We start from the raw sequence: 26,433 nt of genomic DNA, 5'->3' as shown, positions 1-26,433 counted from the left end.
CAGAAGCATTACGTCTGTTTGTCTGTCTATCTATCTATCTATCTATCTATCTGAGAGCACTCACTAAATGTGTAATAGGTAATCCATATATATATATATATATATATATATAGAGAGAGAGAGAGAGAGAGAGAGAGAGAGAGAGAGAGAACATAATTAAAACCATATATATGTGTGTATGTGTGCGTATATGTGTGAGTATGTGTATATGTATATATATATTCTATATATGTGTGTATATATATGTGTGTGTACATATATATATGTACATTTTATATATGTGTGTGTGTGTATATATATATATATATATATATATGTATATTGTGTGTGTGTGTGTGTGTATAAATAATATGCATTACATATTTCTCTCTTTAGCTATTTCTCTTTCTTTGAAAATTACATCCCTATCACTGGGCTTTCTTGGCAAGTTTTCTCAGAGGGGGGTTGCCATATATATGGATTACATATTACACACACATATATGTGAGCACCTTCTAAAATGTGAAATAGGTAATCCATATTATTATATATAAAATAATGTATATAATAATTTAAACCATATATATATATATATATATATCACATTTTTAAGGTGCTCTCTTTAACTTTCTCCTTTGAAAATTACATCCTTCTCATGGCTTTCTTGGTAAGTTTCCTCAGAGGGGGTTTGTGATATTTGCACCCTGTAAAATGAAAACTACATCCCTATCACAAGGCTTTCTTGGCAAATTTCCTCAGAGGGGGGTTCCAATATAGATGGATGGATGGATAAATAGATAGATAAAGAGCACCCTCTAAAATATGAAATAGGTAATCCATATATATATGAGCACCCTTAAAATGTGAAATATGTAATCCATATTTTATATAATGTATATAATAATGTAATCCAGATCTATATCTATGTATATGAGCACCCTCTAAAATGTGAAATGGGTAGTCCATATTTTATATATTTAATAATGTATATAATAATGCAGTCCAGCACCCTCTAAAATGTGAAATAGGTCAGCCATATATAATAATCTATATAATAAAATGTGAAGTAGGTAATTCATATCTTTTATATATAATAATGTAATCCATACACATATATATCTGGATTATATTTGAAGAGAGGGTGCTCTCTTCAGCTATTCCTCCTCCTTTGACAGTTACAACTGAGGAGAGACTGGGAGGAAAAAGGCGGGAAAAGGAGAATCACTGGGCCGCCATTTTTCAAGCTCCCTCAAAAGGGGCCAAACTAAAGAAGTATCAATAAAAGGCGGGAGTTTAAAAGGCGAGTTTAAAAAAGGCGGGAGTTTCTATGTACTAAAGTATCAATAAAAGAAATAAATGAGTTTAAAAAAGCGGGTGTCGGTAGTTTATTAAATCACACACACACACAAAGCACACTTTTAACAAATATTTTTTAAAAAGGCTCACTACCAAGCAATTTAAAGGAGAAGCCTCATAACGTTTAATACAAGAATTTGTTTTTTTCTGAGCCAACTCCTCTAGATGGAGGTTGTGTGGACAAGAAAGAAAGAAAGTGAAAGAGAGAAAGATAAAATGTTCCCAGCCCCCACCAATACAGCAAAGAAGGCTTTTAAAATCTGAGTGGAAAATAAATATTTTTCTTAAAATCAATTAAAAAAATAAAATTAGATAAATATTTCTCTTAAGAATGTAATAGGAAAGGATTAGTAACGGAATCAGAGGAAATGAACAGGAAAAGGTTTAGTTTCACACACACACACGCACAAATACCCTACATATATATGTGTGAAAAATACTAGGGGTTAGTATTTATTCCCCACCCTCTCTCTCTCTCTCACACACACACATATATGTAATGTGTTATGTGTAAAACAACTTTTTTTGTTCATTTCTTGATTCCATTTCTAATCCTTTCCTACTATTTTTCAAAGGTTTATTTTCCTCCCTGTCACACACACACACATATGTACAGTACTGTGTGTCGGGGTGTGTGTGTACAAAAAAGACCCTTTTTTGTTCCTTTCCTCTGGCTCCATTCTTAATCATTCCCTACTGTTTTTCAAAAAAGAAACGTTTATTTCCCCCTCACATACATACATACATAGTGCGTTTGTATGGAAAACTAAACCTTTCCATTTAACCCTTTCCCAGTATTTTTCAAAAGAAATATTTAGCCTTCTCTATCTCACACACACACGTGTAGTGTGCATTGATGTGTAAAACTAAATCTTTCTCTGTTCATTATTCCTTCTAAATCCGTTACTAATCTCTTCCTACTACAGTATTTTTATTTTTCAATAAAAATTTATTGAAAAATTCATTTCTTCATTCATACACACACACACACACACACACACACACTATGTGTGTGAATGAGAAGTAGCGCTATGAGAACACTGGGTGACCCTGGGCAAGTCACACTCTCTCAGCCTCAGAGGACTCTCCTTTGAACAAATTCTGCCAGGAAAAGCCCATAATAGGTTCGTCTTAGGGTCGCTGTAAGTCGGGAAGGCACACAACATATGTATATGTATATTTATAACATATATATATATATATATATACAGACACACACATATATATACACATATACATACACACACACACACAAATTATATGAATACAACTATACAATTATAATACACACACACAAATATATTAATATATTATATGAATGTTATTGCTGGCTTTCTGAAAGAGCACAGAAATTAGACATGTGGAAGTAAGAGGTACACATACACGCAAATTATATGACTATAATTGTATAATTATAATACACACATATACACACACATGAACATACACAAATTATATGAATACAATTATATAATCATAATTAAAATACACACACACACATATATATATACATGTATACACACAAATTATATGAATACAATTATATAATTATAATACACACACACACACACACATATATATATATATATATATACATAAACACAAATTATGAGTACAATTAATTATAATAACACACACACATATACACATGTGTACACATACACACAAATTATATAAACACAATTACGTAATTATAATACATAAATGCATTCCAATACAACTTCGGAACGCATTTATATATTAATCCCCCCCCAGATATGGAACTTTCATGGGTATTGATAATAGTCCTCTCTCATTGGTCAAAATACGATCCTCCTTCCTATTGGCCCGTCACGCTCGACCAATCACAGCCGGGGAGGCGCCCCGAGGGAGAGTATAAAAGGAGCGCCCGGTGACACCTCCTCTCACTTGTCTCCTGCACCAAAGGAGAGAGAAGAAGAATAGGAAGAGCTGAGAACATCTGAGAAGAGCGAAGATGTCTGGTCGCGGCAAGACAGGTGGGAAGGCCAGGGCAAAGGCAAAGTCCCGCTCCTCCAGAGCCGGGCTCCAGTTCCCGGTGGGAAGGGTGCACCGGCTGCTGAGGAAGGGGAACTATGCCGAGCGGATCGGAGGTGGTGCCCCGGTTTACCTGGCGGCTGTTCTGGAGTACCTGAGCGCTGAGATTCTGGAGCTGGCTGGCAATGCCGCGAGGGACAACAAGAAGAGCCGCATTATCCCGCGGCACCTGCAGCTGGCCGTCCGCAACGACGAGGAGCTGAACAAGCTCCTAGGCGGCGTCACCATTGCCCAGGGTGGGGTGCTGCCTAATATCCACGCGGTGCTCCTGCCCAAGAAGACCGAGGCCGCCCTGCACGGTGGGGCCGTCGTCGCCAAGCCTACCGTCGGGGTGCCTAAACCGGCCAAGGCACCCAAGGTGGCCGTCAAGCCTACGGTTGCCCCTGTCGCCGTCAACTGAGGAAGGAGAAGGAAGAGGAAGGAGAAACCAAGCAACCCCGCCCCGGGGGAAAACTGAGACCCAAAGGCTCTTTTCAGAGCCACCCTACTCTTCCCGGGAAGAGCTGCTATGTACCACTGTCGGAGCTAATGGCAACCAGGGCCAAAGCTTGGCTTGTTTTATTAGGGTTTTCCGGCATATTTCCCTTTGGACTCTAGCTCCCAGAATTCCTGAGAAATTGGGGCTTCTGGGAGTTGAAGTTGGGATCTACTACAACATGAAGTCCCTTAATGGGCGCTGTTGCTAAACCAATTGCTCCTAGCAAGCTGGGATTTGAACCCAGGCCTCCAGAGCCATAGCCCAACCTCTGGCAAGACTTGCTTTGAATTAGTTAATGAAGCTAGCTTGATTCCCTTATTACTAGGCACATGCACGCAATAGCAGCTTCATTTATATACCGCTTCTTCTATATACTTGAAGACTTGCATAATGTTCTCAAGGCATACATTTTCATTAGCGAGAGCTAGGGTTGTTACCAAGTGAAATAAGAAACGGGGCTCCTGTGCCTTTAATAGTTGTGTATCAGAACCACAGAGTTGGAAGATGCACCACCCAAGGGCCATCCAGTCCAACCCCATTCTGCCTCTCAATCAAAGCATCCCTGACGTGGGCATCCAGCCTCTAAAGACCCCCAAAGAAGGAGAGTCCTTCACAGTGTATTCCATTGCCAAACAGCTCTTACTGAAATTCGCTCTTCTACACAACAGTTAAAAGCTCTAAACAAACGCTTGGGTCCTTTACACAGAGCTCCCAGGGCCCCCAACCCTAGTTAGAGGATTATAGAAGCCATTTAAGGCTATGTATGTTGGGGACTGCTGGCTTTCACTGCCATGGCTCCATCCTATGGGATCCTGGGGTTTGTAGTTTGTTGTGGCATTAGAGCTCTCTGTCAGAGAAGGCGAAATATCTCACAAAACTACAAGTTCCATATCATGGAGCCATGGCAGTTAAAGTGGAGACAAACTGCATTAATTCCGCAGTGCAGATGAAGCTTTAAGATTATACTTCCATAGCGACTGGAACAGGCTGGAGGAGACAGATGTTGCCCCAAGTGCAGAAAGCCCAGCCCAGCCCTCTAGAACAGACCAATGATTCCCAAACGTGGGCCCTACAGAGGTTTCGGATTTCAGCTCCCAGAATTCCTGACAGTTGGCTGGGGCTTCTGGGAGCTGAAGTCCAAAAACACCGGAGGACTAAGGTTTGGCCATCGCTGCTCTAGTTAAGATTTCTAGTTCAATGAAGGTCCCAAACAGCTGATCCTAAGTGCCTTTTCGCGGCAGACTTGAAGCCAGGGACCTGCTTTGTGGTACTTATAAAAAGTAACCATTTAAAGAGCAATATTGGCTTTCCATCTATGTATTTTGTCAACCAATTTGCACCAAAAGAAAGGCTATGTCTTGGCTTCTCCAAGGACAGGGTGAGCAGATGTCCTCCTTTTCCAGGACATGCCCTACATATCAACCTTCTGCCCAGGTCAGGAGGAATTCCCAAATGCCCTCCGTTTTGAGCATGACATTCATAGGAGTGTTTTTTTGCTTTTATTTGGGAATGTCCATCATTTTGTTCTGACTGTCCTCCTTTTTATGTCACCTTGTCCTCTTTTGCAGTGAGTATCTCTAATGACCTGATCCAAGGACTACCTGTATAATTAACAGCCATGCAAAGAATATCAACTGGAGTTGAAACATGCTTTACAAAATGGTTTCCTCCAGGTTGCAAAACTAAGATCCAAAACACACACTGCAGAAATAATCCATTTTGAGACCACTTTAGCTGCTCTGGCTCAATGCTAGGGAATTCTGGGAACTGTGGTTTTGTGAGACATTGAGCCTTCTTTGTCAGAGAGAGCGCTCTGGTGCCACAATAAACTACAATTCCCAGGACTCCCTAGCACTTAGCCAGGGCAGTTAAAGTGCTCTCAAACTGGATTATTTCTGCAGTGTGTTTTGGACCTAACTTTTTCATTGCTGAAGGGTGTTAGTGAGACCAGCTGCCACTGAGATAGGACCAGCTCTGCCCTTTGATAAGTGATCTGTGGTTAGGCTGCTGCCCAGGGCGGGGCTGTGGCCTGAACCCTATGGCTACTTCCAACTGGAGTGGACCCATGGCCACCCACCAAATCAATGGGGTTCTCTTTAAGTATCAACTCACCATTCAACAACTGATTCAGTGGTTTTACTCTAGTTGGGAACTAGCCAACAGAATGAAGGCTATTTGTCCTAAATGCTTGTATAGAGTGATTCAACCATCCCTATAATTGAGAGCATAACAATTGAGAGCCAGCGTGGCCTAGTGGTTTGAGCGTTGGACTATGACTCTGGAGACCAGGGTTCGAATCCCAGCTAGGCCACGAAACCCACTGGGTGACCATGGTCAAGTCACACACTCTCAGCCTCAGAGGAAGCCAATGGCAAACCAGCTCTGAACAAATCTTGCCAAGTGTGTTGGACTATGACTCTGGAGACCAGCACTGGGATAAACACTCAGCCATGGAAACTCACTGGGTGACCTTGGGCAAGTCACACTCTCTCAGCCTCAGGGGAAAGCAATGGCAAAGCTCCTCTGAATAAATATTGCCAAGAAAACCCCATAATAGGTTCCCCTTAGGGTCACCCGTAAGTCGGAAACAACTTGAAGGTACACAACACAATGCACAAACATACCAAAAGAAATCTGTCTACCAAATTGTACTTCCATCTAGTTCTTCTGTAATTCATTTCAGATAAGATAAGCTTCTTTCACTTACTATCCTGTTCATAAGATAACCTTGTGAATGTCTTATTTCATTGTCTTATTCAATGCTTTATTTGTTTTTAAGTTTTAAAAAAATAAAGTTATAACACAGAAGCGTGTAACTATGAAGTTACTTCAGTTTAAATCACACTGATATAAAGCTTACACCTTATTCATACAACATTTAAACCGTATTCTAGCTTTGCAGTATAAGTATAGAGCAACCGCCTTCCTTGTTCGCATTGGTGATAGTATAGCAAGGCTAAAGTGTCTTTTATCACCACAAAAGTCTAAAAATTGACTTATTCCCTGTTTCAAGGGCATACTTTTGCCTGGGCCCCCACTTTAGACAGCATGAAGAAGGGGAAAATGCTCTCTCTGCCAAAATCTGCTGGTACGAGAGTGGAAACAAAGTCACCTGAACTGACGTCAAAAAATGCCACCCGGCCACCCTCATAGTCCACGAAAACACGGATTGTGATAGTGGCGCCTCTACGATAGCGGAAGTGGGAGCTTTCTGGCTCCAGGGCCCAGATCCCCCCATCCATATTGATGTCAATCTCCCCCTTCCTCTCAACAGACCCTTTAATCACACCAATGGACCAGTTCCCCCCTTCATCTGTTATCTCTACATCCCAGTAATGCCTCCCCGAAGTAATGGCCTCGCAGCCTAGCACACAAGGGACACTATCAAAGCCTTGGGAGCTTGCGGCGGGATGGGAGGCGGAAAGTCCATGTTTCACTTTCTTTCCATCTTCGGACAGCGCTAGCAGTGGATGTGCAGTCGCTGGGTCCAGAGTCACCTTTGCTAGTTGAAAAACAGAGAAAATCCATGTTAGATACAAGCACAGACAGGGAGAGACATTTCCAGATTCACCAAGAACCCTGCCAGCTTCAAGTCAACCTTTAACCTTTCTAATATCAACAATCCAAAATTATCAGGCTTTGATATGATTTACATCCTTCAGTCAAACCCTATTTTTACTGCTTATTATTCCTATTATAGCTGATTATATGTAGACTATAAATAATAAAGCATCTAGCCAAAATTGTCAAGGTGACCTGCCTACTAAAACAAGGAACAGCATCTGCCTTTACTAAAGACTGGAAACCTTTAATAGACTACTCAAATTGAAGATGGGGAGATATATATATATATAGTCGTCCCTCCTTGTCCATAGATATTTTTTTATCCACAGATTTAAGCATCCATGGCTTGAAATATATATATATTTAAATATACAAATTCCAAAACATAAATTCTGATTTGCCATTTTATATAAGGGATACCATTTTACTATATCACTGTATTAAATGGGACTTGAGCATCCACAGATTTTGTTGTCCATGGGAGGTCATGGAATCAGACCACTGCTTTGAATGCACATTACTACCAGGTTTGTGACGTAGTGGTTTGAGTGTTGGATTATGACTCTGAAGATTAAGGTTTGAATCCCTTTTGGTCATGGAAACCTACTAGATGATATGGGCAAGTCACATTCTCCTGGCCTCAGAGGAAGAAAGAAGCAAACACTCTGAACAAAACTTGCCAAGAAAACCCTGTTATAGGGCTGCCATAAGTCTTAAAGGAACACTACAGCAACAACATACAGACATAGGCAAGATTTGTTCAGAGCCTTATTGCCTTACAAAAGTAGGCTGAGATGATAGAGAAGTAATAGAGCAGTGATAGAGAAGCAGCTTTCTGTGTGCCCTTGAAGCCCTTCCATTCTATTCCCAAGGGAGACGGTTATGAAAGTATGCCATTTGCTGGAAAAATCTGTTTGTCAAAAACAAAAACAACCTGCAGTTCGATCCATTTAAAAATTACGTTGTGTCTCCAGTCGTAGCTCTTCACATTTCATTTCATAGTATTTACCTTTTTCTACCTTTGGTGTCAATGGCAGAGTCTCTGGAGGGGAGAAAAACAAAAGACAGTTTATAGGTTATTGGTTCTCTTCTTCAAGTTGTACATCCTTACTGCTGTTCTTTGTCATCATGTCAGCTTCAGTTTAAGGTCTTGCAAACTCAAAGTTGTGCTTGCTTGTTTGCACACTTTTACTGGGAGTGTGGTGGAGTCTCCTCTGGTTTTTAAACAGAGGCAGGGGTGTCATCTGGGCCAGGTGAAACTTCAGATGGAGGTAAACATGTGGTATGGTGGTTACTCCCATCTATCACAGACCAGGGCCAGGACCCCATCATCATCATCATCATCATCACCACCACCACCACCATAAACCTCACCATTCAACATCTCTCCTGAAAAACTTTTCTTTTCCCTTCCCTCCACAGGTCTTGCATAAAGCTGATTTCTAGAGGCGTTCTTTTCAGTGCTATGATTTTTGATAGCATCCTTTCCCAGCTGTACTTGAAGATATCAGAGATTGAACTTGAGACCATCTGCATAGAAAAAGCAGAAGACACAAGTCTCTGGGTCCAAAACTCCCTTTAGCTACAACCTCTCTGGGCGGCCTGGGATGATCCAGTCTCAGTCTGTGATATGACTTTACAAATCCCATTACTCCACACAGCTTGTGATTTCAGCCACTCATACACTGAGTAGCTATGTAACTGATCTGACACCAAAAAGAGAGGAAGGGGAGAGGAAAGAAGGAAAGGGGGAAAGTAATTACTGGAATTTAAAAAAATTAAATTACTGGAATTTATTGTTATAATTATAATTATTTTATTTTCTTATATCCCGCTTTTCTCCCAACATAGGGACTCAAGGCGTCAAACAGCAGATTTAAAGCAATACAATTTTAAAACAATACAACCTTAAAATGTAAAATATAAAAGTTAAATAACTAAACCATTTTAAAAATTAAAACAGTTATGAGTTAAAATAGAATGTATTAAAAATACAAAGAATTTCATCTTTGTTGGCATCCTGTTCAATATTTATGATATCGTAAACCGGATTTATCATCTCATAATGTCTGGAAATCATATTTATGCTCATTAAAAAGCAAGTGTGACACACACACACACACACACACACACACACACACACACACACACGGGGCTGCTGCTGTTCCTGCTCAGGGTGGGGGACTGAGCAAGGTCTTTGGAGGTGGAGTGGTGGTCCTCACCAAAGGCATACCACTCCTCCTTTTCCGTTGTCACCTCTGAGGAGGAGGAAAAAATGGCCAGTTGGGACTGGGCTAGGGACCTCCACAGGTGCGCTGCCTCTGCTGCCCAGTCTCTTCATCCTCCACTGAATCACCTTTCTTTCTCACTTGCCCAGCAGCCTGACTGGCAGAAGGGGGCAGCTGGTGGGTGGCAGCATGAGTTACCACACTGGGATGACACCAGCCCTATTGATGCCACTGAACAGAGGTTGGATGGCCATCTGTTGAAGATGCTTTTATTGTGAGTTCTTGCATGGTAGGGAGTTGGACTGGATGGCCCTTGGGGGTCTCTTAAAACTCTATGATTCTATGGAGTTTCTCAAACGGGGGACAACTGGAAGTATAAATGGTGATTAACCTGTTATAATCCTGCAATTGCACTAATCACACAATGTAATTAAAGTGCCATTATCCTGTGAATAAACAAGCAGGAAACAGCAGCAAATCATTCATGGGATTTTCCCATGAATGACTTTTTGCTGCTTTTTGCCTGGTTATTCCCTGGTTATTCAGAGGATAATGGCTCTTGTGTTAATCCCATTTTAATCACGTTTTAATATCAACTGCATGATTTCCATGGATTAATTACTGTTTAAACTCCTAATTTCCTCCCATGTGATAAACTCCTAAGATCAACAACAAGAACAAGAGAGAACTGCAAGCAAAAGAATATCATGGTCTAAATTAAGTGGAGTCCATGAAAGATTATATCATGGTGAATTACAATGGACTTTATCACGTCCATGAATGATTTGTTGCTGATTAGTGCCTATTTATTCCCGGGATAATGGCAATTTAATCATGATGTCGTGTGAAAATGTTAATCGTGATTGCACAGTTTTTTCAGGATAATTGATTTTTAAACCCTCGATTTGCCTCATGTGATAAAATCCAGTGTTTTTGAATGTCTCAAGATTTTACCTGTACATTTTCTCAGGGTGTCTTCTATAAAAAGGCTTCTGACGTAGAGATCCCACAGCTTCTCTTTCAGCTCAGGTGAAACACACTCAGGAGCTCCAAGTGCCTCAGCTTCCCATCTAGAAACCAGAAAAGAGGTGGGGTGGGGGACCCCAAACTGTGTTACCTTCCAGCAAACTGAAGTAGGGAAAAGGAAGAGGAAAGACAGAAGAATCTATTTTCGTCAGAAGGCATATTTTATAGTATGTGGATTCAAGTGAATTCAGGGTAAAAATATGGTCTTTCCCCTTAAAAGTACAATCTGCAGAGAACCATAGCATCTGTTTGTAGGATGTACACAAACCACACCTTTCAACATCTCTCCAGAAAAAAAACCTGTCTCTTCCCTTTACATGTCCTGCATGGAGTTGATTTCTAGATCTCTAAAGTCCCTTTCAGTGCTATGAATTTTAGATAGGGTCCTTTCCCAGCCCTATTTGAAGGCATCAGGGACTGACTGAACGTGAGACCATCTGCATAGAAAAGTAGGAGTCACAAGTCCCTGGGTTCAAAACTCCCCTTGGCTGCAAACTCCCCTCAGTGTGACATGACTTTACAAATCCCATTACTCCACACAGCTTGTGGTTTTAGCCACTCATACACTGAGTAGCTATTTAGCTGATCTGATACCAAAAAAAGAGGAGAGGGGGAGATAAGAAGGAAAGGGAGGGGGAACTTAAATTTTTATCTTTATTACTGAAATTCCATCTTAGTTGGCATCCTGTTCAATATTTATGATATCATAAACTGGACGTACCACCTCATAACTTCTGGGAATCATGTCTACGCTCATTAAAAACCAAATGTGACCTCCAAATCACACCTTTTGAGCATGGAAACACTCCAACCAAAGGTTTTCTGAGGTGTTGGAGATTATGGAACTCAGAAATGATGTCTGCAGTGCTATCTCTGTCATGGCATCCATTAAGAGAAGCACTTGAGGTACCATAGGTCCCCAAGAAGGTTCTCCAGCTGTGCCCATCTTAACGCTCCCTAGAACAGGGAAAACACTGCAGTCATTGCTTCCCAGTGCCCCTTCTTCTACCGGGGTGCTGCCTGGTTTAAGGGAACATTTCAAGGTTGTGCTCCATACTGTGATGGAGACTATGGGCAGGATAATGTGGAAGAAAAGAATGAGAATAACATACTTGTTTAAGGTCTCCTTGATGCCCTGGAAAGAGAAACAGAAGGAAGAGCCGTTAGTTTTAGGGATAATTAAAAGCCACAATTTCCCCCATAATTCCCCCAATCTACTCTGTGTGTGTGTGTGTTAAAAAGTCAGGACAGCTTATTTGTGTCTGTGTGTAATTTCAAAGTCACCTGTCGATTTGTGATGAGGTGACCTCCATGAATTTCATACGGTTTTCTTAGGTAAGGAATCTTCTTAATGTAGTTTGGCAATTCCGCCCTCTAAAATATAACCTACAGCACCTGGCATTTATTGTTGGTTAATCATCCAAGTACTAACCAAAGCTGACCCTACTTAGCTTCCAAGATGAGATGGGATCTGGTGCTTGAAATATATTTAGCTGGCAAGGCAAATGTGAAAAATTTACTCTCCTTGCTGCCTGTGCTGAGAGCTTATATGGTGCAAGGATTTGAGTGTTGGAGTAGGACTCTGAGATATCAGGGTTCAAATCCATCTTCATCTGTGGAAACCCACTGAATGACCTTGGAAAAGGCACACTCTCTCAGCCTCAGAGAAAACTAATGGCAAATTCTGAACAATTCTTGCCAAGAAAACCCTGTGACATGGTGATCTGAAGATGACCCTAAGTTGACAGCAACTTCACAAAACAACTGCCTGCACTCAAAGCATTGCCTTTATGAAACCATAAAGAAGAAAGTTCAAATGAGAGGAAAATACCCACATTTGTACACAGTCTTATTTGCCCCAGATCTTACTAGTAAAGCAAGCCAGCCTACTGCACACAAACACACTCAGTAGTTGAGCATGAGGAAGAAGCAGCCATAAGCCAGAGATGGAAAGGTCACTTCAGTTAAGCACTCATGGCATATACCTTTGGGAAATGCTTTCAGAGGAAATTGGAATCCTGTTAATGAAGTTCAGATAGAATAGATGAACTTTCAGATGAGTAAGCGCAGATGTTAGACAGCAAAGTACATAATAAAAAATTGAGCTAGATGAGATGAATTTTAGGTGAACAAATTAAAAGATAAAGCATTCCCACATTGCCAGATCGATTACAGGGACACCTACAAAAGATCATATTACACCAATATTAAAATCACTTCACTGGCTGCCAATTAGTTTCCAAGCAAGGTGCAAAGTGTTGGTTATCACCTTTAAAGTCCTATGTGGTTTGGGTCCAGGTTACCTACAGGATCACCTCCTTCCTTATAATCTGCCTTGTACATTCAGGTCCTCTGACAGACATTTACTCCAGTCAGCCAGGACTAAGCTGGCAACTGTCATGTAAAGACCTTTTTTTCACAGCCGCCCCTAGACTATGGAATAACCTGCTAGAAGAGATTCGCCAGCTGAGTACCCTGTCTGAATGTAGAGCAGCATTAAAGACCAGTCTCTTCCAGATTATTTTTAAATTTTGAATTATTAATTTTAAACTGTAGACTGATTGTATTTTAATTGATGCTACGTGTTTTTAACTGGTACTGGTATTATGTGTTGTATTTTAAAACAATCTATTGCTGTTCCCCACCTCAAAAGGGAAAGGCAGGCAAGAAATAAGTATCATTTATACCATTGTGAAGTTGAAGGCCTTCATGGCCGGCATCCATAGTTTTTTGTGGGTTTTTCAGGTTGTGTGGCCATGTTCTAGAAGAGTTTATTCCTGACGTTTCGCCAGCATCTGTGGCTGGCATCTTCAGAAATCTTCTCTGAAGATGCCAGCCATAGAGTTTGGCGAAATGTCAAAAATAAACTCTTCTAGAACATGGCCACACAACCCGAAAAACCCACAAAAAAACTATGAATATTATATCATTAATATAGCTCAAAAGGAAATGTTTGGTAGGAAAAAAGAGTGTTCCAGAGAAAGTCATGTGTACTTTAGTTGGCCACTGAAATGGGCATCCTGAACTGTCAAACATCTTAAGGACGATGTGCCCTGCACACAGTTTTGCAGGGCCACATAGAATCATAGAATTGTAGAGTTGGATGAAAGAGGCAAGGGCTCCTATATCTTTAATAATGATGTGGCCAAGGAAAGTACAGCAGACAACTCTTGCAAACAAGCTTCCACATTAAAGCCACAGGAACCTGTCATCTTTTCTCATGGTCTCCATGTAATTGTACTCAATACGGGGCACAAACTTTCCTGCCCAACTGAGAAGGATAAATGATCTCGTGGCTCATCTAGCCATACAAGTAACACTTCTAGGTATAATTCTATCAGAAGCAACCCCTTTGAATCAATGGGAAGTTGAGAAACCAACACTTATGTAAGTTCCATTGATTTGGTGGGTCTGCTCTAACCTTTCCTATCTCCAAGTCCAAGTAAGACGGTCTGGAAACCATAACATCTAGTAAGATCCTTGGGCCTGTCCCCTCTTCTCCAGTCTTCATGAATCTCAGGACATGAGCCTTGCTTGAAGAATGTGTATACATGTATTTTCTTCCTTTGCTACACTTGGTGTTTTATATTTGAATGACATACCTGGAGTACTATATTGTTTCTCTGTATTTTAAGCATTTTTATGTTTTTTTAAAAAGTATTTGATGTTTTAGCATTGAATTTGTTTTAATTATTGTAGTAATTTAATCCTATTTTAACATTGGTTTTTTTAATGTTTTCAACTGTATGGTGTTTTTTAGCGTTGCAAGCCAAAATGAGTCCCAGTCTTGGGAGAAGGGCAGGTTATAAAGAAACATAATAAACATACTACTACTACTACTACTACTACTAATAATAATAATAATAATAATACTTCCTGGAACTGAGATTGATGTTTAATGTCTCATGCTTACAGATGTTATAAGAAGCATCTCCTTCTAACATCACCAAAGTCTCAGGTTTTGGCACTTAAATCTCAGAATCTGATCTGGCAACTCTAAGCAGACTTCTATAGCCAGCATGGCTAATAAAATAGTTTGGTAGTTGCAGCCTCACAAAAGTAACTTTCCCAAGCTTTAAATGTAGCCATGAGATACGGGTAGCAGCACGCCTGATCTTCTCACCTGTAGAAATTCATAGGCTGGCTGTTTACAGACTCTCTCCATTTCAACCACCTGTGTTTCAATGTGGCTGGCTTCCTCAAGCAGCTTGCTAAGTCTGCTGTCAAAGTCTCTCTCCATTAACTTTGCAAGGTCCCTGACTTCTGCCTGTAAGCTCTTCATCACCTCTCCAAGTTGCATGTATTCCAGCACCATCTTCTGGGTTCCATGTTCCATAAGTTTCTGAGAAAAAAAGACCCAAGCCAAAAAGGGAGAAAATGCCTTGATTGTTTTACTCTGCTTTCCCTGCATAACAGATATTCGTAGTGGCTAACAATTTCCATGCACCAAAAGATAAAATATGAAACCAATTAAAACCCAGAGCCTGGGAAAAAATAACTGAGTGGGGAGGCATAGACTACAATTCCTAGAATGATTGCAAGATTCTGGGAGTTACAATTCCAAATTCTGTTAAAATTATAAAATAATAATAATAGATAATAAAATTATTGTCTGTTAATTGCTAACAGACAATTAAATAGCAGCAACACAAATCAGTAACAGTTGTGCATCCAAGTAATCCTAGCTTTTGGACTCTCACCAGAGACACATAAAGTAATCAATGAATCACAATGCAGATTTAGATTAGAAACTACACTGACTAACTCAAGATAGTAATGTGTATAATGTTATTTTCACCTCTGCATTTGCTCAATGCTTGTTTGTTTTTTAATCACTTTTATTCCAAGCTTAATATATGTAGTAGGGAACCTTCCACTCATGAATTATTTCAATGGCAAAAATGGAAACTCAACAATAATATATTTAACAATGCCTTTGCACAAGGTTGGTTCAAATTATTTTGCCATCTGAGGCAAAGGCCACCTCAACCAATTGTGTAAACCCTTTGGCATCATTTACCTTTGCTTCATCCTTAAGCATTTTAGAGAAGGGAAACTCAAACTGTGTATAGCACTATGATTCCACTTTATCAGCCAAGGCTGCCTCCTGTGAAACCATGGAGTTGTAGTTCGCTCAGGCACCGGAGTTGCCTGCCCAAGTATTCTGGCTTTGTCTTTGAGTACTTTTCAACCTGTTTTTAATTTGTTAATTTGTTAACATGTTTATCAGGTTTAGTCTATTTATATTGCTTCTACCGTTTTAAATTGTTTTAAATTTGTTCACAATGAATTTAGTTGCTCTGAAATATTTTAATATAGGGCAGGATAGAAATATTTTGATAACAACAACAACAACAACAACTCAGGTCTGTTGCTGCCATGTGACTCTGATTTATGGGGACCTTATTATAGGGTTTTCTTAGCAATATTTATTAAGAATGGGCTTGCTATTGCCTTCCTCCGAAGATGATAGTTTGTGACTTGCCCAAGGTCATTTCCCCCTATTTCTGACCTGGGTTTCGAACCCTAGTCTCTTAAAGCCCTAGTCTAACACTTAAATCGCAATACCAACCCAGAAATTCAGGGGATAAACTGTCAGGATGATAAGGGTGGCCCCACTGCAGTTTCATCCTAGCCCCTTACAAAGATTTAAGATATGTGTACCTCTAAATTGTATCTTTGTTCCCCAAGACTGGAGAAATACTTCAGGACCTCTTCTCTCTTCTTCTTTTTACCTTCCAGCAGAGTGTGTATTTCATCCTGGAAAAGAAACACAATTGGTGGGGTAGTGAATGTTTTCCAAGTGTGAAGTCCAAATTCCAGGGCGACTTTGCTCCTGTGTTTTTAGGATGCTTTTTAGCAGATGCTTTGATATCAGGGCAAATCCTAACCCAGAGCAAAAATTATTAAGCATTGCAGGCATTAATCTTAATTTGAGTTTCCGCTATAGCCAACTGAGTTTAAACTACATGACTATGAAAATATGCATTTGGGTTTCCAGACATAAAATCATAGAGATGAGAGAGACCACAAGGGCCATCCAGTGTCTGGTTTTAATTTTAAAGGAGAGGTGCAGGGGGTGCTCCAGTTCTGAAGGAACCACAGCACAGTGGTAGTATGCAAACTTAATCTACAGAATGCCCCCAATTCAATTCAAGGCATCTTGAGTCGTTAACAATTTAACAATTTTAACAAGTCTAATTGCTATTAAAATTAATAGCTGCCTGGAGATGATGCTAAAGTCCTCAGCTCCGGTAATCTTGTCAACCAGAGCTGCGGAAACTCGGCTAAGTGGACAGATAGCCTGATTTGGCACCGGGCGGCTTCCAAGTGGCTCTAGAGAATGGAGCATTTATAAGAGCTGAGAAAATGTCTTTTTGGACTATAACTCCCAGAAACCCTCAAATAACTTTGCAAAACTCTGCATTCAGCCAATATCTAAATACTCTGAAGCTCATTTTGGAAGCTAAGCCAGGTCAGGCCTGGATGGGGGATCACCACAGAATACCGGGTGTTACAGGCTGTGTTTCAGAGGAACACATCTACAGTGGGCCCTTAGACCCCATACAGATAGGCCAAAATAAAGCTGCTTTGGTCACTTTGGAGGTGTGCTGTTTAAATGATGCATGCGTCCTAAGAGGTCAGAAGCCATGCCAAAGCCATGCTGCAGTCCTAAGGACTAGAGCACAGCTTTGGTGCAGCTTTGGTGTGGCCAATCTGTATGGGGCCCTAGTCTACACTGGAGTTTGGTTCCAGGACCTCCCATGGACACCAAAGTCCATGGATGTTCAAGTCTCATTAAATATAATGGATAGTAAAATAATGTTGCTTGTATAAAATGGCAAAATCAAGGTTTGCTTTGTGGAATTTATATATATATATATATAGATAGATAGAGAGAGAGAGAGAGAGAGAGAGAGAGGGGGGGGGGGGGGGGAGAGAATTTTCCAGCCATGGATGCTTGAAGCCATGGACATAGAATCTGTGGATACAGAGAGCCAACTGTACTTCATTTACTGTGTATAATGAAAAAAAGGGACGGAAGAAGACCAAAACCACATTCCCACTATACCTTGTATGCCTGGGCAGCTTCTTCCAAGGGCATGAGTAGGTGACCTCTGTGAGGATTGGATTCAATACACCCTAAGCAAAGCAGTACTCGGTCACTGGAGCAGAAGAGCCACGCCGGCTTCTGGTGCGACTCACACAGCCGAACAGTCTCTTCTACCGACTCCACGTCTCGTATGCGGAACTGCTTGAGGAGTCCCAAGATGTTCCCCAGCTGCCTGTTTGGTCTGAGATTTCCACAAACAAAACTCTGCCTGCATTCTGGGCAAGAGACTTTGCGCTTGGGCTCTTGTTGGCACCGGCTGATGCATGCCCGGCAGAAGTTATGCCCACAGTCTAAAATCACCGGCTCCTTAAACAACTCTAAACAAATAGGGCAGGTTGCTTCCTCCTGGATGTATTTCACTGCCTTCCAAACATCCATCGCAACTGCATGAAACCAGAGAGTTGTCAAGCTGTTCTCTTTATAGGTTTCTCCCTATAGCCTAAAGAAGACAAAGGGGGTGAAATGGTCCTTTCAGCCAATGAAGGCCAAGCAGATTAATACCTCCTGAGATTCCTGATTTGATCAAAGTTGAAAGCAGAAGCTATGCGGTTACTCACTTGCATTGGTCCATCTCACTTTCATGCTCTCCTTGTTTGGAGGGACAGTCCCAATTAATCCTTATTTAAAGAAGCATTAGGTTCTTAGTATGTTGTGGCAGATAGAACTTTTAATACAGGTGCATGTAGTGTTTTTATTTTGTTTTAAACATCTGTTAATTATATTTTTAACTTGTGTCTCTAACACTGAAGTCTGGCTTAACTGTATTCAATGTTTGTACTAAGAGCCTTTAAACTGCACCGTGTTTTTAAAGCATAAGCCATCTTCAATGCAGTGCTGGGAGAAAGGCAGAATATAAATTAAATAAATACAGTGACAGTTGTTGTGCACCTTCAAGTCACTTCTGACTAATGGCAACCATAAGCTGAACCTATCATGGGGTTTTCTTGGTATGGTTTATTCAGAGGAGGTTTACCATTGCCTTCCCCTGAGGCTGAGAGCATGTGAATTGCCCAAGGTGACCCAATAGGTTTCATCGCCGAGCTGGGAATCAAATCCTGGTCTCCAGAGTCATAGTCCAACACTCAAACCATGCTGGCTTAGCCAGCATATAATAATAATAAAGTTATATAGCTATTAACAAGTTTGAGTTCTACTGAAATACCAAATGAAAGTATTAATTTCAGTTAATTTAGGTCTAATCTGCACTGCAGAAGTAATGCAGTTTGATACTGCTTTAACTGCCATGGCTCCATGCTATGGGACCCTGGGATTCCAGCAGAGCTCTCTGACAGAGACAGCCAAATGTCTCACAAAACTGCAAACCCCAGAATTCCATAGCATTGAGCCTTGACAGTTAAAGCAATGTCAAACTGCATCATTTCTGCAGTGAAGATTAGACTTTACCCACGTATTTTGCTGTTAACTGAGCCATGTATTTCTCTGTAAAATTAACAAATCTCCCACATTCATAAATTACATCATACATACATTTCTGTCTTTAAGAAGAGCCCACACTTCCAAAATATGGAATTTTTGGCATCTTGTTCAGTCTGTATAAAAGGAAATGCTTTCCAACCCTCAAACAGGGGGCTTCCCTTATAATAAGGGACATCTGCCAGTCCTATAAGGGAAAAGCTTATAACAAGGGACACTGGGCAACCTTCATTTGGAGTATGGATTTTAGAATATTCTCTGGTTTAGAGAAAGTATTAAGAATGTGGAATTGGTAGAACCAATGTGTCACAATTTGTTTATAGCCTAAATCCAATTTCTGCTCCCAACTAGACTAGATTTGATGCAAAACAACAAAAGTCGTTGCTTATAGAAATGTTAATGATCCAGTGGATCTACTCTAGTAATTGCATTTAGATACAAGTATGTCAACCCAACTGGATTTTTGTGCCCTTGCATCCCACCATGGCACTTTGGAAGAACTTCTGTGACTCTTGCACTAGAAGAGAAGCTTTGCTTTTTATAGAAACCCGCCTAATACTGTGAGGAAGATCACACCCTTCCCTTGCAACTGATATTCAATGGTGCACATTTAACAGGTGCGGTTTCTCCTCCTTTCACCCTTCCTCCTGCTGAGGAAAGACAGCACCTGTACAACTCTTGTAAGTAGGGCTGAAGCCAAGAAAGGAGAGAGGGAAAGGTTAGCATTCTTTTCCAGGTGAAAGTGGATTCACAGAAATTGTAAGAGTAAAATCCAACCACTAACCATATGGTGTCAAAACTAATTGCAGGGAGAAGATGAACAAACACCAGCCTTTTGTGATCTAGCACTAATGTATCATCATTCCATTCTGGTTTGTACATCTTTAAAGCCAGGATTATAATAAGATACCTCTTATTTTAAAGGGGAACCCTCATTTTTAGAACAGGGATGGATAACTGTAATAGGTCTGGAGGCTACTTCAATGCTTTTGGGACTTTCTGGGGCCTACAGAGACTGCCAAAAAGACAAACAAAACTAGAGGCCAACAGAAGTCTACTTCTGGGGTTGAAGAACAGTTTTTAAAATGTACAGACCAGGAGGCCGAGCAATTGATGCAACGTCCGGGAGAGGCCATTCATCATCATGCTGCACCAGGAAAAATGGCAACCACCGTTGCAAATTCAGCAGGTTGGGTTGCTGTTTTCATCTTCTGATTCACTTTTCAAAAATCACAGTTCCATTAAAATGGGAAAGAACTGTACAGCTCTCCAAAAGTTGTTGGATTGCAACTTCCAGCATTCCTCACTATTGGCTATGCTGGGGTTGCTGGGAACTGCAGTCCATCACCATCTGAAGGGCAGCGCAACTCCCATCCCTTCCATAAGCTAACCAAATGGCCATTTCTTCAGAACAACCCTAGCGATTCCTATGTCATCTCTTTTTCTCTCTTATGTTTTGTCTGGAATTAGAGGAATACAGTTTGGCCCTCCATAGCCACAGAGTCTGCATCCACGGATTCAACCCTCCATAGCTTGAAAATATGCCCCAGGTTTTTCCCCCCAAAAAAGAAAAAAGCAAACCTTGATTTTGCCATTTTATATAAGAAACAACATTTTACTACATCATTGTATATAACATGAGCATCCACAGATTTTGGTATTCACAGTGGGGGGAACCAAACACCAAAGGATACCAAGGGCTCACTGTATATGCTTTACAGTTAAGACAGGGACGTAGCAAAGGGGGGGGTTTCTTGGGGTCCGGACCCCCCCTTCTGTTAGATAAAATGAATGGTGTGTGCTGCTGCGCCACCGCACCCAAGCCCCATTATAATGGTGGCACTTAGTTTGGACCCCCCTCTTCCCAAAATCCTGGCTATGTCCCTGGTTAAGATTTATTACAAAATGTGTAATTCATAAAACTATGACTTAGTATTTTCTGTAGCAACTTGATAGTCTAGAATACAATGCCTTTATATGAAGTATTATTCATATGTCAGCTCAAAAAAGGAAAAAATCACTTAGCCTATATCAAGTTGCGATAATATTAGCACGGAATTAATCCCAATTTTGTGGACAAATACTAAATAAATGGTGCACTGTTAGATGTTTTCATGATTACCTTCATAAAGGCCAATATTCCTTCTTACTATTGCCTGTAATTTATAAAGAATGTACATGGCTGAGAAATAATAAAAAATATTTAGGATATACTATTTCTTATAAAGATATTAACATTTTGTACAACACTTTCTGTTACAGTAAGAAAATATTTTATTCTTAAGCAATATATTGCTTCTTCTTCGTGGTCTCTGCGAATCATACAAATGGGTTGTACTGCGCCTGCGCAGTGCCTTCGGAAACTTCTAGAATCACTGGGCAAAGTACTCTTTGCAACATATAGAAACTTTTTGGCGGTAGCTCCGCCCATCCCTTATAAAGCCCCAGGTTTCCCGCTCTTTCCCCAGTTCCTTTTTTCCGCCGCGTTTGCTGCCTTTGGGAACTTCGCTCTTCTTATTATTATTGCAATCACTGGTAACTGACCACGGACCGTTTTTTGACCACTCTTTGCTTGACCCTTGACTGTTTTCTTCTCGGACTGACCCTCGTTATTGACCTCGGCTTGTCGACCTTCGAACCGTAAGCAGATCATGCCCTCGGTGCCTTTCAAAAAGTGCACCGTTTGCGGAGGGAAGATCCCCGGCCAGGACCCTCACTCGGCTTGTCTGCTTTGCTTGGGAGAGGCGCACATCCCATCATCCTGCGCCTTGTGCAAATCTCTCACCCCCCAAGCGAGAAAAAATCGTGAGACAAGGCTCAAGGCGGCCATTTATTCTAGGGTCTTCGCCGCGGGCGCCATGTCTTCTCTGGGGCCCCCCTCCTCTACTGGGTCGGCGCCCTTGCCTCCTCTTCCAGAGGCCCCGACCCAACTCTTGGCCGATCCTCCAAATCCCGTCGAGATGGCTCCCCACGAGGGACCGGACACCGACGCCCCCTTGGCGGACGTTCCCCGGCCATCCAAGAAGCCTAAGCGCCCGAAGAGCTCTAAGGAGGACCGTGCTCGCAACAAGGACTCGAGCGCCCAGAAGGGGTCTGCCTCGAGATCCTCGGGCCAGAAGGCTCCACCCTCGAAGAGTCCGACCAAGGGCTCGAGCTCCACTCCCTCGGTGCCGAAGCCTTCGACATCTGCAGACTCAGCTTCGAGGCCTTCGACCACCAAGCTGACAACTCCGGCTTCCGCTACCGCATCATCCTCGGCCTCCAAGAGGGTTCACACCTCTCCCTCGGGGGGCCAGCACTCTTTGGCCAAGCGGCACCGTTCTGACAAACGGGACTCCGATGGCTCTCGGCGTAACAAAGCTCTTCGTGACCGGCCGGCCCCCGAGCACACACCTCGGAAACCTCGCCCTGTGGACAAAGCCTCCAGAGCTGAGGGCTCCAAGATCTCAGAGGCTCCCGCTATCCGCCCTGACCGCCGTAGAAGCTCTCCCTCGGTGGGTCGGGCTCTGCCTAGTTTTCGCCATATGCCGGATGACACCATTGACGTCATTTCGGAACCGGCCTCTCCAGCGAGCTCCACGCACAGTCATCGCTCTGTGACCCCGATGCCCAGGTCGTTTGTTCATACCGCCATGGTCCACCGGGCTGCCTCTCCTTCACCTCCAAGAGAGCCGAAGAGACCGGACTATCTCTATGATAGCGAGACGGACACTTACTACATGGCCGTCCCACGAAAATCCGTCGCACCCCGTCTTGTTTCTCCGTCTCGAAAGTCTAGGCCGGAGCCAATACCGAGGCCGACTCGTGACGTTGTACCCTCTTCTCGTACGGCTGCAGCCCCAGACCTTCAGGTGGTAGACCTCGACCCCGATGAAGAGGCTCCCTCCCAAGCCCGGTACCGTCCCCAGAGTGATTCCGACGCCTCGGATGCCGAAGACTACCAGCCTTCCATTCAAGAGTTTGTCCAGCCTGGCGCCGTGTCACCCACTGATGATGTCCGCACCTTTGCGGAACACGTCATCAAAATGTCCAACGCGCTGGACATCCAGATCTCTCAGGTAGAGGACGAGGCCTCTGACCCCATCGAGAGAAGGATCCACGGGAAGTTGCCTACTCCACCTGCAATCCCACTGCTGCCATCGCTGGAAAAGCTGGCGAGACGCTCATGGGATGCCCCCGCTGCGACGGCTTCCAGCAACCGCAGGATAGAGTCCCTGTACAGGATTGCTCCGTCCACTCCCTCATGGCTCTTTGGACACCCGAGACAGAACTCGGCCATTGTCGAGGGCGCCCAGCGGACGTCGACCCCGAAATCGTCCGTGATGCCAGGTGACAAGGAGGCCAAGAAGGTGGACGCGTTGGCCAAGAAGGCCTACTTCTCTTCAGCCCTGGGGATCAGAGTGGCCAATTATAATGCCTGTATGGGTGCTTATATCCAGTGGCTTATGGAAAAGATCTCTCCACTTATCCCCGACCTTCCCGATGAATCTCAGGCCACCCTCTCCGAGGTTCGGGATGAGGCCCACTCCATTGGGAGTTGGCTCATCACGTCGGCCAGGCATTCCACCGATTGCTCGGCGAGGTCCATGGCTGCAGCGATTGCCCTCCGCAGACATGCTTGGCTCAGATCTTCGGACCTCAATCAGAACGCCCGTACCACCATTGAAGACATGCCATTCGATGAGGACGGCCTCTTCCACCGAGAGACGGACGAGAAGCTCAATTTCAAATACCGCATGCGGACGGCCGCGAAGAAGCACGGTATGTCTTCCTCTCCTCAGGCTTCCCGTAAGCGTTTCACAGGCGTCCGCCCATGGTATGGTCAAGGCCAGAGATCCTACCAACAGGATCGCCCCTACCAGCGCCAGGATCAACCCAGGCAGAGGTACCCCTCACAGTCCTCCTCCTCTTCCGGTCGCCGCTCCGCTCCCAAATATAAGAAGAATTACCGGAGGCAGGATCCCGACCAGAATAAAAAGAGGACCTGAAGCGGTGCCGCGTACTCCGTCGTCTCCTCTTCCGTCTCCTTTTTGGACAGACTGAAGCCCTTCTTCAACATCTGGGCTTCCATCTCTACCGATTCTTGGGCCCTCACCATCGTCTGTAGGGGGTATGCCCTCGAATTCGAAGAACTCCCTCCAACTGGAGTTTTCCTGTCCACCCCCCCCTCAGACACCCTTCTCGACGAAGTACGCGCTTTGCTGTCTAAGGGCGCCATCTCGCCCGTCGATGCTGTCGACGCCCCCAGATGTTTTTTCTCCCGTTATTTCACGGTCCCTAAGACTGATGGGGGCATTAGGCCTATTCTGGACTTGAGGGCCCTGAATGCTTACCTTTCCTATCACCGATTTCGTATGGTAACCCTTGCCTCTATCTTACCTTTGTTGCACCAGGGCCTGTGGTTTGCGACCATCGACTTGAAGGACGCCTATTTCCATGTCAGCATCCGGGAGAGCCACCGCCGGTTCCTAGCCTTTGCCGTCGGGACGGACATCTACAAATACAACGTTCTGCCCTTCGGCCTTGCCACGGCTCCTCGGGTATTCACAAAGTGCATGGCACCGGTGGTCTCCCACCTCCATCGCCGAGGCATCAGGATCTTCCCGTACCTAGACGACTGGTTGATAGTGGCACCTTCAAGCCAGGAGCTCCATCGACACACTTCGGCAACTCTAGCTCTCTTAAAGGACTTGGGACTGGTGGTCAATCCCGACAAGTCACAGCTGCTCCCCACCAAGCAGATAAGATTCATCGGATCCATCCTAGACTCCGACAGCTGCACGGCGTTCCTTCCCCTCGACCGGTTTGCCGCGCTCCGCGTGGCTGTCCGAAGGTGCATGGGCCGGAGACGAGTCATCGCCAGAGACGTCCAGGTGGCCCTCGGACACATGGCGTCCACAACCTTCGTTACACCATGGGCAAGGCTTCGATCCCGAATCCTTCAGTTTTGGTTCCTCTCAGTTTTCAATCCAGACACCGACCTGCCATCCCGTTCTCTCACCATTCCGAGGCCGGTTGTCCGTTCTCTCCATTGGTGGCTCGATTCCCGGAACGCTTGCGCAGGCATGCCGTTCTCCCAGCCCCAGCCGGAGATAACACTAACCACAGATGCGTCGGACGAAGGATGGGGAGCCCACGCGCTAGATCTCTGGGCGAAGGGCCGTTGGTCGCCCGACGAGAGAGACCTCCACATCAATGCCCTGGAGCTGATAGCCGTAGAAAAGGCCTTAAGGGCGTTCGAATCCTCCCTCTCCCGCAAGGTTGTGCAGCTCCGGACGGACAACACCACAGTGATGTTCTACCTGAACAAACAGGGAGGCACCAGATCGCGCACCCTCCTCGACATCACGCTCCGGGTGTGGGACTGGTGCATCGACCGGGGCATCCTCCTTCAAGCGGTTCACTTGCCAGGGGCTCAAAACGACCTTGCGGACCTTCTCAGCAGATCCCCATCGTCGTGCCACGAGTGGAGGCTTCACCCGGACACGGTGAAGGACCTCTTCCGTCGATGGGGAACCCCTCAGATAGATCTGTTCGCGACTGTCCACAACACACATTGTCCCCAGTTCTGCTCCCGGACGCGAGACGAGAACTCCCTCGGAGATGCGTTCGGATTCGAGTGGTCGGGGATGCTGCTGTACGCCTTCCCCCCGTTCCCTCTGATCACCAGGACAATATCCAAGATGACATTGGAGGCTGCCAACGCCATTCTGATCACTCCGTGGTGGCCAGGGCAACCCTGGTTCCCGAGCCTCCTTCACCTCTCCCGAGACACCTTTCTCCGGCTCGAACGCAGGCCGGATCTCCTCACAGTTCAAGGGGGTCGCGTCCACCATCCCGACATCGACACCCTTCCCCTGGTAGCATGGAGGATCTGTCCCTAGCACGCTTACCAGACCCGGTGCGCAGAGTCATCCTAGCTGCCCAGAAGCCGGCCACCCGTAAATCTTATTCCCAAAAGTGGACCAAATTTCTTAAGTTTCTGGCGGACAGGCACCTTTCCCCTGCCCAGGTCTCCACGCCAGTGGTGTTGGACTTTTTGATGTCCTTGGTCGACTCTGGCCTCTGCCTCACTTCAATCAAGTGCTACCTGTCGGCCATTTGTTCCTTCTTCCAATTTCGGGGTAAGCCTTCGTTTTTCAAAGATCCTCTGATTAAGGGTTTTCTTAAGGGTTATAATAATTTAAACCCTCAAGTGT

At 43.7% G+C, this 26,433-nt stretch overlaps 2 protein-coding genes across 2 annotated transcripts; one reads left to right on the top strand and one right to left on the bottom strand.

The window, feature by feature from the left end:
- Positions 1–3,266: 3,266 nt before the first annotated feature.
- On the top strand, positions 3,267–3,846 carry LOC149321137 (histone H2A-like). The gene has a single exon (XM_089516294.1). The coding sequence runs from the start codon at positions 3,311–3,313 to the stop codon at positions 3,788–3,790; it is 480 nt and encodes a 159-aa protein (XP_089372420.1). The 5' UTR covers positions 3,267–3,310; the 3' UTR covers positions 3,791–3,846.
- Positions 3,847–6,876: 3,030 nt separating this feature from the next.
- Positions 6,877–18,178, bottom strand: LOC149321136 (zinc finger protein RFP-like). The gene is made up of 7 exons (XM_089508841.1): positions 17,846–18,178; positions 16,351–16,446; positions 14,810–15,028; positions 11,799–11,821; positions 10,615–10,730; positions 8,394–8,474; positions 6,877–7,370 (listed from the first exon to the last, which is right to left on the bottom strand). Exons 1-7 carry the CDS (start codon positions 18,176–18,178, stop codon positions 6,877–6,879), a joined length of 1,362 nt encoding a protein of 453 aa, XP_089364967.1.
- Positions 18,179–26,433: the final 8,255 nt, after the last annotated feature.

This window comes from Sceloporus occidentalis, unplaced genomic scaffold, assembly GCF_023333645.1.
Source record: "Sceloporus occidentalis isolate IW3139 unplaced genomic scaffold, rSceOcc1.0.p SCAF_1, whole genome shotgun sequence".
In the NCBI taxonomy this organism is placed as follows: domain Eukaryota; kingdom Metazoa; phylum Chordata; class Lepidosauria; order Squamata; family Phrynosomatidae; genus Sceloporus; species Sceloporus occidentalis.
The sequence above is the reverse complement of the archived record's forward strand: the minus strand, read 5'-3'. Positions and strand labels throughout refer to the sequence as shown.

Excerpts from the sequence above, each read along its gene's own strand:
- LOC149321137 (XM_089516294.1), top strand. The coding sequence starts at position 3,311 with ATGTCTGGTCGCGGCAAGACAGGTGGGAAGGCCAGGGCAAAGGCAAAG.
- LOC149321136 (XM_089508841.1), bottom strand. The coding sequence starts at position 18,178 with ATGGATGTTTGGAAGGCAGTGAAATACATCCAGGAGGAAGCAACCTGC. Across the intron at positions 16,447-17,845 it reads TCTTCTGCTCCAGTGACCGA|GATGAAATACACACTCTGCT; the intron begins GTACTGCTTTGC and ends TTTCTTTTCCAG. Across the intron at positions 8,475-10,614 it reads CACCCTGAGAAAATGTACAG|AGACTCTGCCATTGACACCA; the intron begins GTAAAATCTTGA and ends TCTCCCCTCCAG.